The sequence below is a fragment of the Lissotriton helveticus genome (assembly GCF_964261635.1).
Source record: "Lissotriton helveticus chromosome 1_1 unlocalized genomic scaffold, aLisHel1.1 SUPER_1_unloc_66, whole genome shotgun sequence".
NCBI classification, from domain to species: Eukaryota; Metazoa; Chordata; class Amphibia; order Caudata; family Salamandridae; genus Lissotriton; species Lissotriton helveticus.
Genome location: NW_027611710.1, coordinates 937805 through 958060, shown reverse-complemented (window position 1 = coordinate 958060; position 20256 = coordinate 937805). Strand labels below are relative to the sequence as shown.

At 44.3% G+C, this 20256-nt stretch overlaps 1 protein-coding gene across 1 annotated transcript; it reads right to left on the bottom strand.

Moving 5' to 3' along the window:
* Positions 1–280: 280 nt before the first annotated feature.
* Positions 281–19979, bottom strand: LOC144806357 (uncharacterized). Its single transcript, XM_078672735.1, has 3 exons — positions 19913–19979; positions 19283–19336; positions 281–4280 (listed from the first exon to the last, which is right to left on the bottom strand). Exon 3 carries the CDS (start codon positions 3184–3186, stop codon positions 1621–1623), a length of 1566 nt encoding a protein of 521 aa, XP_078528861.1. The 5' UTR covers positions 3187–4280; positions 19283–19336; positions 19913–19979; the 3' UTR covers positions 281–1620.
* Between the last annotated feature and the right edge of the window lie 277 nt (positions 19980–20256).

The window sequence follows — 20256 nt, the reverse complement described above, 5'->3', positions numbered from 1 at the left end:
ATCTACAGGTGGTGCAGATGCCACCTAAGAGAGTAACCTTAGTGTGCTTTCTGGAGTTAGCCTGCTTTGCTTTTCCCAAACTTTGGTCAGCAAAGGTAAATGTGTCTTCTACTAAAGTGTTCTTAGCTCGCTTTTGGTAACGTGGCTTGAGCAGTATGGCCTAAGGCGCGCTCGAAGGTAAAGCAAAACAGTGGAAGTCACAAATTTCAATACAGTTTATTAAAAATAGACAAGGAACTTTAAGATTCAAACCAAGTTTAGATCAAAAATAATATTTAATAATGATTAAGAAGCGAAATCTAAAGGAGGGCTGTGATTTAAGGATTATGAATTAGCAAAAACAACTGTCAAAACTAAACAAAAAGGTAAATGAATTTAAAAAAAAAGCAGATCCACTGAATCAATCAGGAAGGCACCTACAAAATTGTAGCTGACTTCGGTAGCTATGCTCGAGAAGACAAAGATGAGTTTAGTCTCTGGTGATGATTAACACTGGAATTTGATGCAAGATTTTTGGCTGAATCAGTCTCAGAAGATGACGAGCTGCACAGAAGGGGCTTGAAGTGCAAAATTCCCACAGAGTAGAGTTGGTTTATCAAGTTGAACCTGAATTCACGGCCATCAAAATGTGGGAAACTTCAAGCAGTTACAACAGCTGCAAAGTCTTTGGAGCTTCCAAGTTATGGAGAAGGTTCAAGGTTGATGATAAGAGCCAAAGCATGGAACGTGGCAGGCCTGAGGCATGGTTTAGGGGATAGCAGGTTCCATTTGAAACAAAAAGAAGATGGAAAGAGGCTACTCATGTGGATCTTTGTAATACGAGGCTGTGTCCTTTTGGAATAGAAGTCATTAGGACTATTTAGGGTGCAGCCAAGAATGGTTTGCATGTGGCTGGCCTTGTCTGTAGTTACAAAAAGACTAGAGAATGATGTGATGGGATGTTGCCGAGATTAACTACCAGTCCATCCATCACCTTTAGTTTTTCTAAATGATCTGCCCTACATGGCATAGACATGAGCAGACATTGGGCCCATAGGGACCTACGACAAAGGGACTCCTGCTGCAGCCCCCTGGTGAGGCTCATTAAGGCTGGAAACATTTCGAGGTTACTTGGATTCCAGATCCTAGCAAAGTGACCTCAAAATTCAGGATAGAATGGCGTTTGTGGGTCAGTCATTGCTTATAAACAGTCAGGGAGCAAAACACGCTGAATGGAATGAGGCCACAAATAGTTACAAAAGAGTGAGGTTAATTCAAGCATTTCCATCCCTCGCTGTGTGCTTTTCTCAGTAGACAGTTTGTTGGACAATCAATGGAGCTGCTTCATGTAAATGTTTTGTGATGCTGAAAGCTCCTCCTCAGGGTTGACAGTGAGCACCTTTTATTCTCCCACATTGTCTCTCTTATATAGAAAGGTTACATTTACAACTGAAGTTTTTGTCACATTGAGAGCATGAGTCATTTTCTTTCTCATTGTGGGTTCTCTCTTGTTGAATGAAACTGAATCTCCAGCAGACCCTTCCCAGGCATTTAGAACAATGACAAGGTTTTTTCCAGGTAAGTTCTCGCAGGTTGAGTGAGACCAGCTTTCCGGCTGAAACTTTTCCAGCATTTCGAGAACTAAGAAGGTTTTACCCCAGTGTGAGTTCTCTCATGTCTAGTGAGAGTTGTTTTCAATCTGAAGCTTTTGTGGCATTCAGAGCACTGATACGGTTTATACCCAGTGTGAGTTCTCTCATGGTGAGTGAGAGTCTGTTTCAGTCTGAAGCTTTGCTGGCATTCAGGGCACTGATAAGGTTTTTGCCCAGTGTGGGTCCTTTCATGCACAGTAAGGTTGCATTTCTGACTGAAGCTTTTTTGGCATTCAGAGCACTGATACTGTTTGAGCCCAGTATGGATTCTCTCATGTAGAGTTAAACCGGATTTGTGATAGTAACCTTTTTGGCATTCAGAACACTGATACCGTTTATGCCCAGTGTGGTTTCTTTCATGCACAGTAAGGTTGTATTTCTGATTGAAGCTTTTACAGCATTCAGTGCACTGATAAGGTTTTTCCCCAGTGTGAGTTCTCTCATGGTGAGTGAGAGTTATTTTCCGACTGAAGCTTTTCTGGCATTCAGAGCACTGATAGGGTTTGAGCCCAGTATGTATTCTCTCATGTTGAGTTAAACCGGATTTGTGATAGAAACCTTTTTGGCATTCAGAACACTGATACCGTTTCTGCCCAGTGTGGGTTCTTTCATGCAAAGTAAGGTTGTATTTCTGACTGAAGTTTTTACAGCATTCAGAGCACTGATAAGGTTTTTGTCCAGTGTGGGTCCTTTCATGTGCAATAAGGCTGGATTTATGACTGAAGCTTTTACAGCATTCAGAGCACTGATAAGGTTTTTGCCCAGTGTGAGTTCTCTCATGGTGAGTGAGAATTATTTTTCGACTGAAGCTTTTCTGGCATTCAGAGCACTGATAGGGTTCGAGCCCAGTATGGATTCTCTCATGTTGAGTTAAACCGGATTTGTGATAGAAACCTTTTTGGCATTCAGAACACTGATACGGTTTCTGCCCAGTGTGGGTTCTTTCATGTGCAGTAAGGCTGGATTTATGACTGAAGCTTTTACAGCATTCAGAGCACTGATAAGGTTTTTGTCCAGTGTGGGTCCTTTCATGTACAGTAAGGCTAGATTTATGACTGAAGCTTTTAAAGCATTTAGAGCACCGATAAGGTTTTTGTCCAGTGTGGGCTCTTTCATGTGCAGTAAGTCTGGATTTACGATTGAAGCTTTTCCGGCACTCAGAGCACTGATAAGGTTTTTGGCCAGTGTGAATTCCCTGATGTTGAATCAGACTGCCACTAAAACTGAAGCTTTTTTGGCATTCAGGGCACTGATAAGGTTTTTGCCCAGTGTGGGTTCTTTCATGTGAAGTGAGATTGGATTTGCTACTGAAGCTTTTACAGCATTCCGAGCACTGATACGGTTTATGCCCAGTGTGGGTTCTTTCATGTACCGTAAGGCTGGATTTGTGATTGAAGAGTTTCTGGCATTCAGGACACTGATAGGGTTTTCGTCCAGTGCTAGTTTTCTCATGTTTAGTGAGGTAGGATTGATAACTAAAGCTGTTCTCACAGTCATTGATCTTATTCAAGTTGTTTGTTTCTCCAAGTTGGGTTTGTTCCTGGATAAATGTCATCTTAAGACTGAATTTGATTTCTGATTGTGTACTTGTTTATGTTACAACTCAGCATTAACTTCTAAAGTACATTTCAGATGCTCTTCTTAACATATATTTAACTAATGATAGTTTTTCCCTGGAGATCATTTTCCTACCTTTAAAGGCACTGATCTAACTTGTCTTATTAACTTTCACTGAGGAGCCCCTTGTATTGATTAAGATGCCTGACATGGATTCATTTTCTCCAAGTTATGCCCGGGTGAATTCCCTCTAGTTTAATTAGTCTTATTTAGTGATTCTAGTTTATCACATTTGATTTAGGCGTTTTAAGGTCTTAGGGCTTTAGTGTTTGCCTGTAAGGTATGTTTGTTCATACCAGTAATGACAGATGATTAGGGCATGCCAGGGTGGTTTATGAATTATCAATAGCGTAACACTGGCCCCTTTTATACTTTCCGTGCCAATATATGCTTTTTTACTCAGTGGCTAAGACAGGTACATGATCGACTTTGGAGTTACAGGACACTTTGAAACCACTCGGATCGACCCAAGAGACAGTGTTGGTGGGGGAAAATCTTCCTATATTGGAAATGATAATCCAGCATCTTTGCTGTAACGACATCTGAAAGCGTATTTACAATGACTTTCTTTTAAACAACCCTTTCTCTACTCTCATCTTCAGGAGACAGAGACAAAAGCTTCCGCTTGTAAACCAGGGATATTAGTCTTTTTGACGGTTCTGTCACATCACAACATGTCTACGGATGCTGATCTGTTGGGGAGGGTCTGGGTCTCCAAAGCATTTCTCATAAACCATCAAACAGAATTTACAACACTGAGTTTTCTCAAGTGAACTGCGTGGGAATCAATTGTGGCCAATGTTCTCCTCAATCTCAGTTACTGACACTTGGTATGTATGGTCATTTTCCTTTAGGGATTTGACAACTTTCACATTCACCAGTTTCTTCCACTCCAACATCCTCACCGTTCCTGGCACATAGAATGTGTTTCTTCTCAAGAGCTCAAGAATGTTTTAACTTTCCTTGAAATAATCCTTTTCGTTGTATTTCACTAAATTTAAACCTTCTTTTTTCTGTTCATGCTTCAATCACCTGTAGAAATGGAGTCAAAAATTGTAAATGAAAACAAAGACAAAACATTTGTGACTTTATACTTTATACAAAAACAAGCTAGGAAATCAGTTGAGTATCATTTCTGATAGTGGTGAAACAGCTCTGGGACACTGTGTAGATTGGGAGCTTCGGATTACTGGAGCTCATGGATGTGAGCGAAAACGTAATTAATATTTAAGAAAGAAACACAAGTTGCACATATATTGTGACACAAATTCTCAGAAGCAGCCAACACTATCAATTGTCAATTTCTGTGGCAAAGGCTGGCATCACAATGAGATATTTGTAATACTTTTAATGAATTATCAGATGTTATTTACTCCCCTGCCCACCTAGACTGCTAATCTATTCCTTTTGCGGAATCAATAGAGAGAGAGAGGACCAGAAAGCTAGTCCTTATCCCCGGGGTAATATGTGATTTAATCAAAAAGAGACTAGCTCATATTTATTTTAGATTACAAAAAACAAGAAAAGACTCTGGTATGTTTCGTCATAGAGTGGGAACACCTGGTGAGTGTGTTCATAAAGCCCTCACCCACCAACCTAGTTGGTGGCATGCTTCATCATCGGGCCCACCCAGTAGCACCTAGCGTGCCCCGGGTGTGCTTCAACGCCTGATTACAGCGGAGCTGGTATTTTGCTGAGTGTGCAGTGAAGATAGTTAAGAAAGTGATGTTAAAACGGCTTAGCGGGGGTCCCAGTACCCGAGGGTAGAATTAGACTTTAATACCTGGGCCTCCGTCAGCGGTTAAAAAATAAGCCTGGAAGATGTAAGAGGCGAGTTACGACCTCTCACATCCAATGGGTCAACATGTTTCAGCCAGTGCCTTATGACTATGCTGGCTTTCTTCAGGACCTAAATAAAAGGGGTGAGTGTAAGTAAACTAGTGGGAGTGTGGTTTAGACTATGTGTCTACACGCCCTAAAGTGTATCTATGTGTGAGAGGGGGATTCCCTTCTCAAGACCACCTGTACATGTAACATTTATGGACAAAAGACAAAACATACAAGGAAAAAATAGAGTCATTCGGATGTACAAAGTTGTGCACATCTGATTGCCGTCACTATAGCGGATTCATGTGGGCTATAGGCGACTAGATAGTAATGGTATTGGTGGTACCATTACGGTGAGAATCGCACTTGTAACTCGAGGGTGAGGTGGTTAAAAGACGGGAAAAACATTGTGCATAAGTGTAGAGCGGCGCAAGAGGGCACTCTTACGCTAGTTTTTGCTCAGTCTGACCTCAAGGTTGGGAGGTGGCAAGGGCTTGACCCTAAGGGGACAAACGTATTACCACACTGATTAGGGAGACCTGTAGGGGAGAAAAGAGCGCTTACCAGGAGTCGTGGTGGTTGTTTCTCATACTCACAGCTTTTCTGGGCAGAGCCTGCTCTGGACCTGTAGTGCCTCCTTCGCATACCGGTGAGGAGTGGATGTTTCCCAGGTCCTAAATAGTCCGGTTAATTGAATAACCAAATGCACCTGCAGGTATGGGAGGCAATGGTAGAAAGACTCGGGTGTCCGAGTCATGGTGCCTGAGGAGAGTGTGGGCGCATTATGAGCGCGTGCGCATTAGCGTAGGGTCGCGTTAGTAAGCCTGCATTAGCGTAGGCGTTTCCCAGGCGGAGAGCCGCCTACGGGGCTAGCGCACGGTGTGCGCGCATGCGCAGTGTGGCCGGGTATGGTCTGCGCATGTGCAGGGCTGTAGTGTCTCTCAGCCGCGCATGTGCGGGGTGCTATTGGTGGACAAAGTGTCCTTACAGTCCCAAATATGTCAAGGGACACATAGGATGTCGATGTTAATACTGTAGGCTAATTGGAAAGGAAGTATGGGGCAATCTACACTATTCTCTGGGACAATTGACAGTGTATAGTCCTGGTATGTGAACAGGGAAGCAAACCACAGTTATGTCGGTTGGGACATGGGGGTCAATCAGTGATGGGTCAAGGAATTCCACGGGATGGCATCATTCAATCACTGGGTAGCTGTGGAAAGGCGGTAGATCCACCGTTGTTCCGCGTGCAGCAGTTTATTGTCATTGTCCACGGTGCCTTCAGGAACCTGCTCTATGACCGTCCAGGTTAAGTCATTGGGTGTGTGACATTGAGTAATGAAGTGGTTGGTCAATCTGCTTATGTTCTTTTTACATCTTATGGTGCTTCGATGTTCTGTTGTTCGTGTCTTTATTTTTCGTGTGGTCATTCCAATGTACCGGAGCCCACATGTGCATGTGATAAGATAGACAAGGTTGCGAGAGTTACAATTTGTGTGGCTACGTTGAGTCCACACCTTGTTTGGCTCCAGGTCCAGAGTTTTGGTATGAGTGGTGAGGTGACACACACTGCAGTCATTGCAAGGGTAATGTCCGGTGACCTTGGGGAGGCCCCATATATTCAGAAGGGTGTTAGTGGCTGGTTGGGGTGGTGGTCTTGGGCGGGTACTGACCAGACGGTCTTTGAGATTGTTGCATCGCTTGTATGCAAATCTAGGGATGTCCCATTTCCTCTGTCCTGAATTGATTATTTTCCAGTGTTTTTATATGATCTTTGACACTTCATTTGATGCTGTGTTATAGGTCGTGACACAGGTGATGGGTTGAGTGTCTTGGTCTTTGGTGACGGTCTCAAGGAGGGCTTCCCGATTCTGGTTTCTCGCCCTCTTCTGGGTTTTGCTGATGATGGACTTTGGGTAACCACGTTGTTCCAGCTTGGTGGCCAATTCCGCAGACTGTTTTTTGTAGTCAGAGATGTAGGTGCAGTTTCTGCGTATGCGCAGAAATTGTCCGTAGGGCAAGATCTCTCTGAGTGGGCGGGGGTGGAAGCTGGTGAAGTCAAGCAATGAATTCCTTGCTGTTGGTTTGTAATAAGTTGTCGTGATCAGAGTGCCATCCTTGACTGTGATGTCCAGGTCTAGGAAAGGGAGATGGCTGCTACTGGCCGTGCTGGTGAATTTGAGGTAAGGGTCCCTGTTGTTTAGCCAGGTCATGAATTTGTCCAGGTCAGAATGGGAACCCTGCCAGACCACCAGAATATCATCTATATACCTGCGCCAGCTCAGGATATGGTTGATGTAGGGGTTGGTGTCTGTCACTATGTGGCACTCTTCAAAATGGTGGACGTACAATCCCGCTACGCTGGGGGCGAAAACACTGCCCATAGACGTCCCATTCAATTGTAGGTAGAGGGTGCCGTCAAACTCAAAGTAGTTTTCTTTGAGTGCCAGGGTGGCGCAGGCCAGTACGAAGGCCCTGGGGGTGTGGTAATCCTAATTTGTTGCCATAAGGATGTCATGGAGTACTTTGAGAGTGGCATCTTGTGGGAGGCTGGTGTACAGACTCTCCACGTCCAAGCCTACCAGTAGTTGTGTGGCGGGGTTGAATTCTTTGTTATTTAAGACTTGTAGGAGGTGCTTGGTGTCTTTTATGTACGTCGGTGTCGATTGCACTAAGGGATTCAAGAAAAAGTCACAGTAGCGTGACAGTGGTTCCAGTAGGGAATTAATGCCCGACACAATGGGTCTTCCAGGAGGGGGGCTGACCCCCTTGTGTACTTTGGGTACAGTGTAAAAGTATGGAATCCTGGTATTTTGGGGGCAGAGGTAGTCTGCTTCCTGTTTGGAAATGTGTTTAGCATCCGCTGCTCTTTGGACTAACGTGTGGATCGTAGTCCGTAATTCATTTGTTGGGTCATGTTCCAGCCGTCGATAATTCCTGTTGTCGCTCAGTAATCTGCGACACTCCGTGTCATAGTCTTGCTTGTCTTGAAGGACGATGCCTCCTCCTTTGTCTGCCGGTTTGATAATGATCAAGGGATTATCTTGTAGGTGTTGTAGGATCTTCCTGTCTTCCCAGGATAGATTGTTGAAGTGATTGGTAGGGTTTAATCTCTCTACATCGTTGTACACAGCCTGTTCAAATGTCGTGATTTCGGGGGGAATGGCAGAGGGTGGTGGTACAAACGTGGATTTTGGTCGGAGTCCTGTGACATTGAGTTTGTCACGGACTGGTTCTATTTCGGGGATTGGTTTTTCGAAAAACAACTTCAGTTTTAGTTTCCTGAAGAATTGTGCCAGTTCCACGTGTAGTTTAAATTGATCAAGTCTTGTTGTTGGAACAAACGATAAGCCTTTTTCAAGTACTGATTGTTCTTTAGCGGTCAGGGGTGTGCTGGACAGGTTGAAAACCAATGATGGTTGGTCGTCCGGTCTCATTGTTTGCTGGTTCCCGGGGTTGCCTCTTTCGTCTTCTGGCGTGTGTTCGCGCTGACCGGGTTCTCCTCTCCGCCGCAGTGTACTTGTAGTTGTTGTGGGTTTGATCTTCTTCTGCCCCGTGCTCTTCTGCCCTGTCCTAAAAAAGGAATGTGTGGTCCCTGGTTGCCTGCAAATAAAGGCATTGGCCCGGGCGGGTACATGGGTGGGAAGCCAAAGTAGGGGTTTTGCATGGGGCCGAAATTTGGTGGGAAACCGTGGAATTGTCCCGGTTGTCCTCCTTGCCAGTTGTTCTGCCAGCGTTGTCCACGTCTGCCTCGTCCTCCCCGTTTCGTCGAGCCAGTGCTGGAGTCACTGGAGACAGAACTGTCATCCCCTGAAGTGTTAGACATGCTGGTATTTTTGGTCTGAGGAGTGTAATCTTCTTCTGAGTATGGGTAGACCTTGGCGTAACTGAATTTTTTCAGGTCTTTGTCAAATTTCTTTATTTTAGCCTGAGTCAGGTAGTCTTTGTACTCGCTTATGTCTTTATTCTGATCGTCCAATTTCTTTTTGTAAGCAGTTATGGTGGCTTTGAAGTGACTTTCTGTGGCTTGGATTTCAACCAGAAAGGCTTCTGAGAGGCGTTTTGCTGTTTTTATAATAAGGATCATCCAGTCCCTGGTGCAGTGCCAGGCGATCTGGGCCCAGTCCTTCCTGAAAGTTGGATCATCGAGGAAGATCCTGGGAGCATTGGTTACTAGAAGACCCCTAGGCGCCGTGTTGGTTCTGAGGTATTGTGTCAAGATTGTCCCATGAAGAATAGTGGATATCCTGTTGCGCTTCTTTTCGGTCAAGCTCTCCCATTCAGTGGTTTGTGCGATGGTGCTGGCGATGTTAAAGTCAGCTTGGAACAATGGGTCAGACAGAATATCTGCCACATCGCTTTCATCAAATGTCAGACCATGGTTTTCTGCCATGGTGCTAGGAATACTCTCGCAGCTGTGCGCTGCCGTATAATGCGGAATCAAGAGAGAGTGAGAGGACCAGAAAGCTAGTCCTTATCCCCGGGGTAATATGTGATTTAATCAAAAAGAGACTAGCTCATATTTATTTTAGATTACAAAAAACAAGAAAAGACTCTGGTATGTTTCGTCATAGAGTGGGAACACCTGGTGAGTGTGTTCATAAAGCCCTCACCCACCAACCTAGTTGGTGGCATGCTTCATCATCGGGCCCACCCAGTAGCACCTAGCGTGCCCCGGGTGTGCTTTAACGCCTGATTACAGCAGAGCTGGTATTTTGCTGAGTGTGCAGTGAAGATAGTTAAGAAAGTGATGTTAAAACGGCTTAGCGGGGGTCCCAGTACCCGAGGGTAGAATTAGACTTTAATACCTGGGCCTCCGTCAGCGGTTAAAAAATAAGCCTGGAAGATGTAAGAGGCGAGTTACGACCTCTCACATCCAATGGGTCAACATGTTTCAGCCAGTGCCTTATGTCTATGCTGGCTTTCTTCAGGACCTAAATAAAAGGGGTGAGTGTAAGTAAACTAGTGGGAGTGTGGTTTAGACTATGTGTCTACACGCCCTAAAGTGTATCTATGTGTGAGAGGGGGATTCCCTTCTCAAGACCACCTGTACATGTAACATTTATGGACAAAAGACAAAACATACAAGGAAAAAATAGAGTCATTCGGATGTACAAAGTTGTGCACATCTGATTGCCGTCACTATAGCGGATTCATGTGGGCTATAGGCGACTAGATAGTAATGGTATTGGTGGTACCATTACGGTGAGAATCGCACTTGTAACTCGAGGGTGAGGTGGTTAAAAGACGGGAAAAAATTGTGCATAAGTGTAGAGCGGCGCAAGAGGGCACTCTTATGCTAGTTTTTGCTCAGTCTGACCTCAAGGTTGGGAGGTGGCAAGGGCTTGACCCTAAGGGGACAAACGTATTACCACACTGATTAGGGAGACCTGTAGGGGAGAAAAGAGCGCTTACCAGGAGTCGTGGTGGTTGTTTCTCATACTCACAGCTTTTCTGGGCAGAGCCTGCTCTGGACCTGTAGTGCCTCCTTCGCATACCGGTGAGGAGTGGACGTTTCCCAGGTCTTAAATAGTCCGGTTAATTGAATAACCAAATGCACCTGCAGGTATGGGAGGCAATGGTAGAAAGACTCGGGTGTCCGAGTCATGGTGCCTGAGGAGAGTGTGGGCGCATTATGAGCGCGTGCGCATTAGCGTAGGGTCGCGTTAGTAAGCCTGCATTAGCGTAGGCGTTTCCCAGGCGGAGAGCCGCCTACGGGGCTAGCGCACGGTGTGCGCGCATGCGCAGTGTGGCCGGGTATGGTCTGCGCATGTGCAGGGCTGTAGTGTCTCTCAGCCGCGCATGTGCGGGGCGCTATTGGTGGACAAAGTGTCCTTACAGTCCCAAATATGTCAAGGGACACATAGGATGTCGATGTTAATACTGTAGGCTAATTGGAAAGGAAGTATGGGGCAATCTACACTATTCTCTGGGACAATTGACAGTGTATAGTCCTGGTATGTGAACAGGGAAGCAAACCACAGTTATGTCGGTTGGGACATGGGGGTCAATCAGTGATGGGTCAAGGAATTCCACGGGATGGCATCATTCAATCCCTGGGTAGCTGTGGAAAGGCGGTAGATCCACCGTTGTTCCGCGTGCAGCAGTTTATTGTCATTGTCCACGGTGCCTTCAGGAACCTGCTCTATGACCGTCCAGGTTAGGTCATTGGGTGTGTGACATTGAGTAATGAAGTGGTTGGTCAATCTGCTTATGTTATTTTTACATCTTATGGTGCTTCGATGTTCTGTTGTTCGTGTCTTTATTTTTCGTGTGGTCATTCCAATGTACCGGAGCCCACATGTGCATGTGATAAGATAGACAAGGTTGCGAGAGTTACAATTTGTGTGGCTACGTTGAGTCCACACCTTGTTTGGCTCCAGGTCCAGAGTTTTGGTATGAGTGGTGAGGTGACACACACTGCAGTCATTGCAAGGGTAATGTCCGGTGACCTTGGGGAGGCCCCATATATTCAGAAGGGTGTTAGTGGCTGGTTGGGGTGGTGGTCTTGGGCGGGTACTGACCAGACGGTCTTTGAGATTGTTGCATCGCTTGTATGCAAATCTAGGGATGTCCCATTTCCTCTGTCCTGAATTGATTACTTTCCAGTGTTTTTATATGATCTTTGACACTTCATTTGATGCTGTGTTATAGGTCGTGACACAGGTGATGGGTTGAGTGTCTTGGTCTTTGGTGACGGTCTCAAGGAGGGCTTCCCGATTCTGGTTTCTCGCCCTCTTCTGGGTTTTGCTGATGATGGACTTTGGGTAACCACGTTGTTCCAGCTTGGTGGCCAATTCCGCAGACTGTTTTTTGTAGTCAGAGATGTAGGTGCAGTTTCTGCGTATGCGCAGAAATTGTCCGTAGGGCAAGTTCTCTCTGAGTGGGCGGGGGTGGAAGCTGGTGAAGTCAAGCAATGAATTCCTTGCTGTTGGTTTGTAATAAGTTGTCGTGATCAGAGTGCCATCCTTGACTGTGATGTCCAGGTCTAGGAAAGGGAGATGGCTGTTACTGGCCGTGCTGGTGAATTTGAGGTAAGGGTCCCTGTTGTTTAGCCAGGTCATGAATTTGTCCAGGTCAGAATGGGAACCCTGCCAGACCACCAGAATATCATCTATATACCTGCGCCAGCTCAGGATATGGTTGATGTAGGGGTTGGTGTCTGTCACTATGTGGCACTCTTCAAAATGGTGGACGTACAATCCCGCTACGCTGGGGGCGAAAACACTGCCCATAGACGTCCCATTCAATTGTAGGTAGAGGGTGCCGTCAAACTCAAAGTAGTTTTCTTTGAGTGCCAGGGTGGCGCAGGCCAGTACGAAGGCCCTGGGGGTGTGGTAATCCTAATTTGTTGCCATAAGGATGTCATGGAGTACTTTGAGAGTGGCATCTTGTGGGAGGCTGGTGTACAGACTCTCCACGTCCAAGCCTACCAGTAGTTGTGTGGCGGGGTTGAATTCTTTGTTATTTAAGACTTGTAGGAGGTGCTTGGTGTCTTTTATGTACGTCGGTGTCGATTGCACTAAGGGATTCAAGAAAAAGTCACAGTAGCGTGACAGTGGTTCCAGTAGGGAATTAATGCCCGACACAATGGGTCTTCCAGGAGGGGGGCTGACCCCCTTGTGTACTTTGGGTACAGTGTAAAAGTATGGAATCCTGGTATTTTGGGGGCAGAGGTAGTCTGCTTCCTGTTTGGAAATGTGTTTAGCATCCGCTGCTCTTTGGACTAACGTGTGGATCGTAGTCCGTAATTCATTTGTTGGGTCATGTTCCAGCCGTCGATAATTCCTGTTGTCGCTCAGTAATCTGCGACACTCCGTGTCATAGTCTTGCTTGTCTTGAAGGACGATGCCTCCTCCTTTGTCTGCCGGTTTGATAATGATCAAGGGATTATCTTGTAGGTGTTGTAGGATCTTCCTGTCTTCCCAGGATAGATTGTTGAAGTGATTGGTAGGGTTTAATCTCTCTACATCATTGTACACAGCCTGTTCAAATGTCGTGATTTCGGGGGGAATGGCAGAGGGTGGTGGTACAAACGTGGATTTTGGTCGGAGTCCTGTGACATTGAGATTGTCACGGACTGGTTCTATTTCGAGGATTGGTTTTTCGAAAAACGACTTCAGTTTTAGTTTCCTGAAGAATTGTGCCAGTTCCACGTGTAGTTTAAATTGATCAAGTCTTGTTGGAACAAACGATAAGCCTTTTTCAAGTACTGATTGTTCTTTAGCGGTCAGGGGTGTGCTGGACAGGTTGAAAACCAATGATGGTTGGTCGTCCGGTCTCATTGTTTGCTGGTTCCCGGGGTTGCCTCTTTCGTCTTCTGGCGTGTGTTCGCGCTGACCGGGTTCTCCTCTCCGCCGCAGTGTACTTGTAGTTGTTGTGGGTTTGATCTTCTTCTGCCCCGTGCTCTTCTGCCCTGTCCTAAAAAAGGAATGTGTGGTCCCTGGTTGCCTGCAAATAAAGGCATTGGCCCGGGCGGGTACATGGGCGGGAAGCCAAAGTAGGGGTTTTGCATGGGGCCGAAATTTGGTGGGAAACCGTGGAATTGTCCCGGTTGTCCTCCTTGCCAGTTGTTCTGCCAGCGTTGTCCACGTCTGCCTCGTCCTCCCCGTTTCGTCGAGCCAGTGCTGGAGTCACTGGAGACAGAACTGTCATCCCCTGAAGTGTTAGACATGCTGGTATTTTTGGTCTGAGGAGTGTAATCTTCTTCTGAGTATGGGTAGACCTTGGCGTAACTGAATTTTTTCAGGTCTTTGTCAAATTTCTTTATTTTAGCCTGAGTCAGGTAGTCTTTGTACTCGCTTATGTCTTTATTCTGATCGTCCAATTTCTTTTTGTAAGCAGTTATGGTGGCTTTGAAGTGACTTTCTGTGGCTTGGATTTCAACCAGAAAGGCTTCTGAGAGGCGTTTTGCTGTTTTTACAATAAGGATCATCCAGTCCCTGGTGCAGTGCCAGGCGATCTGGGCCCAGTCCTTCCTGAAAGTTGGATCATCGAGGAAGATCCTGGGAGCATTGGTTACTAGAAGACCCCTAGGCGCCGTGTTGGTTCTGAGGTATTGTGTCAAGATTGTCCCATGAAGAATAGTGGATATCCTGTTGCGCTTCTTTTCGGTCAAGCTCTCCCAATCAGTGGTTTGTGCGATGATGCTGGCGATGTTAAAGTCAGCTTGGAACAATGGGTCAGACAGAATATCTGCCACATCGCTTTCATCAAATGTCAGACCATGGTTTTCTGCCATGGTGCTAGGAATACTCTCGCAGCTGTGCGCTGCCGTATAATGCGGAATCAAGAGAGAGCGAGAGGACCAGAAAGCTAGTCCTTATCCCCGGGGTAATATGTGATTTAATCAAAAAGAGACTAGCTCATATTTATTTTAGATTACAAAAAACAAGAAAAGACTCTGGTATGTTTCGTCATAGAGTGGGAACACCTGGTGAGTGTGTTCATAAAGCCCTCACCCACCAACCTAGTTGGTGGCATGCTTCATCATCGGGCCCACCCAGTAGCACCTAGCGTGCCCCGGGTGTGCTTCAACGCCTGATTACAGCGGAGCTGGTATTTTGCTGAGTGTGCAGTGAAGATAGTTAAGAAAGTGATGTTAAAACGGCTTGGCGGGGGTCCCAGTACCCGAGGGTAGAATTAGACTTTAATACCTGGGCCCCCGTCAGCGGTTAAAAAATAAATTCAAATTCCTGTTGAGCAATCTAATTACTAATGCTGTATTTCTCAGCAACAACGAATCAATTATAAAGGCCCAATCAAATCAATAGTAAGAAAAATAATAAACACTTTCTCAACTCGTAAATTATTCAAGCACCAGGATCAAAGTATATAAATGGGCTTTCATGCACCAGGTTCAAAGTACATCAATCCAAAGTAAAGTAGGAAATTTCAGTCCAAAGTTCTGTTCTGTCTCACGAGTTCTTTATTCACTCGAAGTATTCCAAAGTTCCACGTTTATCAATTTCAAATCAAAATTTCAAGTTTCACAACTTCCAATGTGCATCAGCACCAGCCAACACGTGTTTCGTTGGGCAATTATCAATGCCAACCAACTTCATCAGGGCTGCAAGCCAAAATAATACAATATAAGCTCAAGTATATACTACAAGTTATAAGTTCAATTTAAGAAAAGTTAAGTCAAGTTACAAAAAATCACCACCTAGGTGAGAGCATAAACACAGCACCCTCATAATAGTGACAAATCTTATATGCGTTAAGTGGATCCCAGTGTAAGAACATAACACACAGAAAAAACATTCTGTCCTTGTGCCAAATTCATTCCACCTAATTATATTACCTTCATCCATTAGTTTTTGTCCTTTAATCTCTAGCAGTTTCGAGCTCTAATTTGGCTCTGCAAGCATCAATTCCTGGAATGATATAGGGAGGCTCTAAGCAATGTCACCACAATCATCAAGGACCATATTACTTCAGTCCATGTACATCAATATAAGCCAAGCACAACCATTATAAATTGTCACAGGAAAAACTATTCCCAATATATCAAGTGATATTAATCACAACTTCTAAAAAACGATAGATATCAAAGTATACCTCTCTCCGTTCTCACTCCCGTCAATAACTGTTGCGACAGATTATCACGCGTTAGTCAATCTGTCAAAAGGGATCAAAGCATGCTTCTATTATATATCTCACTGTGTGTAAGAGATAATAGCCGTATTATTAATTCGCCATACTCTCTCTTACCTAATCTTTCACTTGTTAGACATCCCGCACTCTCATTCCGAGATGAGTCCGGTATACAGGGTCTATGAAAGAAGGGCCACTTATTACGGATCTCCTGACAGTAAACAATCTTAGTATAAATAACGGTACAAGAATTAGCTCTTACCTATATCCCTCTTCCGTAATATATTTAGCGGTGGCTCCTCATGTATCAGTGATCGATGTGTGTAGTAACCGCCATCTTTCTAAAGTAGTACCACGTAAGGTGCTACCGTGCCTACTTAAAATATCAAATGACAGCCGCCATCTTTAAACATGTTTTTTAAACACGTTTGTCTATTGCAATATATTTTATTATCCCCATTGTGGTATACATTCAATTCTACAAATATAACTAAAACAGGCAGTGCGACATTATTTACCGATATGCCGAATTGTCCCAAGTATTCAATGTGTAATGTGTAGGATCGCGGTGGCCAGTATCCTACCGCCATCTTGGAACGGCTAGTGTTTGCAAGGGAGAGGTATAAGGTCGCTAGGTCGCTATTCTCTATTAACATAAATTCATATCACTAACTATTTATTCTGAGAAGATTATTAATTATTAAACAACAAATAAATGAGATAATTAGAACAAAGAATTGTACTAAAGTACCATGTTATTATAATTAATTTAAGATAGGGGTCATGATTCTGTGCAATACAGAAGTAACACCAAATTTATATTGAGTTCCACAAAGTGTAAATTAACTAGATTAGTTATATGGTCAATATGCCGAATTATCACAAATGTTCAATGTGTAACGTGTAGGATCGCGTAGGTCAGTTTCCCACCGCCATCTTGGAACGGCTAGTGTTTACACTATTCTATGTATCGAAATTCATATCACTAACTACATAATCAGAGTAAATTATTAATTATTAAACACCATATTAGAACTAAGGATTTTACTAAAGTACAGTATTATTATTATGTATCATAATTCATTTAAGAGAGGGGTCACGATTCTGTACAATTTAGAAGTATCATCAAATTCAGTTAATACGTATTGAATTCCGCAAAGTGTAAATTAATCTTGATTAGTTATGTGGTGACAGAGTGTTGAGCGTCCCGCGTCATTCCTATGTTAAAAACTGATAAAATTCAAGCATTATCGGTCATAAGGGGTCATAGCGTATGCATTTGAAGTACCCAGGTTTCATTAGATGATAACAATTACAATTGTAACACTATTTTAACACCATACGTAAAAGGACAAGAGCCAAATCTTTCTCATTATAGTAAAATAACTATTACACACTAAACATGATTATTCTCCTAAGAAATATTGAAGTTCTGTATCAATATTAAGTCCTTCTTCTACAGCCCGAAGAACCATAATCCAGCGTGCCTCTCTTCGTCTTAATTTCAGTGTTCTATCTCCTCCACGTTTATCAAGTACCACCTGTTCAATACCATGGAATGAAAATTTATGATTCTCCTTATCATTGCTGTTTTGTATAGAATGCGACGCTATCGGATATCTCGTATCTCCATTCTTGAGTGCCCGATAGTGCTCCACCATCCTATCTTTAAGCCTCCTTACAGTGCTCCCTACGTAAATTTTTCCGCAGGCACAGGCAATGACATAAATAACAAAATTAGAATCACAGTTGATAAAGGTATTTATGTAATGAATACCTGTATCATTATATTCAAATGTCAAGACTTTCCTCCGTGCCCACCAACATGAACTACAATTGCCACAGTAATGGAAGCCTTTAGGGCGAGCACGTAACCATTCACTGTATCCTGGGTGAACACTGGGTTTAGGGTAACTCGGGCTGACAATATTAGCAATCGTCATTCCTTTTCTAAAGGTAATACTTGGATTATCTTTAAGATAAGGCTTAAGATCTTTATCTGCATACAGCATATGCCAGTCAATGGATAGATCATATATACTACTGGGGAAGGTTCATTGACGACTGTTTGTTATTTTGGAGAGGCACTACTGATGAATTGAAGATGTTCTTGGATCTCAATACTGTAAGGACACTTTGTCCACCAATAGCGCCCCGCAAATGCGCGGCTGAGAGACACTACAGCCCTGCACATGCGCAGACCATACCCGGCCACACTGCTCATGCGCGCACACCGTGCGCTAGCCCCGTAGGCGGCTCTCTGCCTGGGAAACGCCTACGCTAATGCAGGCTTACTAACGCGACCCTACGCTAATGCGCACGCGCTCATAATGCGCCCACACTCTCCTCAGGCACCATGACTCGGACACCCGAGTCTTTCTACCATTGCCTCCCATACCTGCAGGTGCATTTGGTTATTCAATTAACCGGACTATTTAAGACCTGGGAAACGTCCACTCCTCACCGGTATGCGAAGGAGGCACTACAGGTCCAGAGCAGGCTCTGCCCAGAAAAGCTGTGAGTATGAGAAACAACCACCACGACTCCTGGTAAGCGCTCTTTTCTCCCCTACAGGTCTCCCTAATCAGTGTGGTAATACGTTTGTCTCCTTAGGGTCAAGCCCTTGCCACCTCCCAACCTTGAGGTCAGACTGAGCAAAAACTAGCGTAAGAGTGCCCTCTTGCGCCGCTCTACACTTATGCACAATGTTTTTCCCGTCTTTTAACTACCTCACCCTCGAGTTACAAGTGCGATTCTCACCGTAATGGTACCACCAATACCATTACTTTCTAGTCGCCTATAGCCCACATGAATCCGCTATAGTGACGGCAATCAGATGTGCACAACTTTGTACATCCGAATGACTCTATTTTTTCCTTGTATGTTTTGTCTTTTGTCCATAAATGTTACATGTACAGGTGGTCTTGAGAAGGGAATCCCCCTCTCACACATAGATACACTTTAGGGCGTGTAGACACCTAGTCTAAACCACACTCCCACTAGTTTACTTACACTCACCCCTTTTATTTAGGTCCTGAAGAAAGCCAGCATAGTCATAAGGCACTGGCTGAAACATGTTGACCCATTGGATGTGAGAGGTCGTAACTCTTACATCTTCCAGCCTTATTTTTTAACCGCTGACGGAGGCCCAGGTATTAAAGTCTAATTCTACCCTCGGGTACTGGGACCCCCGCCAAGCCGTTTTAACATCACTTTCTTAACTATCTTCACTGCACACTCAGCCAAATACCAGCTCCGCTGTAATCAGGCGTTGAAGCACACCCGGGGCACGCTAGGTGCTACTGGGTGGGCCCGATGATGAAGCATGCCACCAACTAGGTTGGTGGGTGAGGGCTTTATGAACACACTCACCAGGTGTTCCCACTCTATGACGAAACATACCAGAGTCTTTTCTTGTTTTTTGTAATCTAAAATAAATATGAGCTAGTCAATCTATTCCTTTTTCCAGTGATCTAGGAAGGGCCATTTTATTGAACGAAGGAAATCACCTTGTTGTAATCACTTCTTTAAATGCCACTGTAGACTGACGCTGTGTGCAGTTAGCTCAGTGGAATTCACTATTTCAAATTGTGCGGATGATAAGGACTTACTTGGTGGCCCAGAACTCATCACACTCCTCCGACAGGACCCAGGTACTGCAACACCTGAAAAAGAGAAAAAAACAGCACAACAGTAAAGGAAACTAAAAAGGGTCTAGAAAAGAAAAACACAAAACAGAAGAAAGAGAAAAAAGGCTATCTTCTACTTTCACCACATGTTCCAGCACAGGAAACTGTGCAGCAGATGCTTGTGAACCCATAAGTTACTTCTAAACACAGTGCCCCCAAGGTCAGCACCAGGTGCGACTCCACCACCACCCTAAAGCAAGCCTTGTGTGCATGTGTGTCCACACACATAAACTGTGTCTTTTGCTTGTAGTAGATAAGACAGAAAAGGATAGTTTAGGAGGACGTAAAGAGATGGAAGTCAGATTAAGAGAGAAAAGACGCTGAAAGAACAGTCAGAGGGAGGAGAGTATCACGTGGTGTAGAGGAGAAGACATATGTGCCAATAGTTAAGGAGGAATGTGGCTCCATCATATTATTATCAGAAGTTTGATAACAACAAGAATAGTGTCAAATGTTGAAGCTGAAGAGACAAAAACAAAACAGAGATCAAGAAAGGGAATAGAGAAAGGAGAAACAGGGGAAAAGGAAACTTATAGTTATCGGAATCCTTACCTGACAGTTATATTATATTTTGTTCCTCCAAGGGGGGGCAGCCACGCTGCACTGCCTGGTCATCCCAGAATACCTTGAAAGGAAGTAAAGAAATAGTTTTGCGTCAGACGACTATCACACTTCATCACATTTTACAAATAACTGTCCTGAAATTACAAAACAAAAGAATCTCTTGTTCTCTGGAGGCATTTGTGAAGCAACTATGGTTAATGAATTAATATTTTTTTCGGTTCACGATCCATGATCCCTTGCTGGAGAAAGTCTCTGTGAATATAGAGTGCACCCACAGTCTCAGAGATAAACCCTAACAATCCAGTCCACTTCTTCATAACCCCCATCTTTCC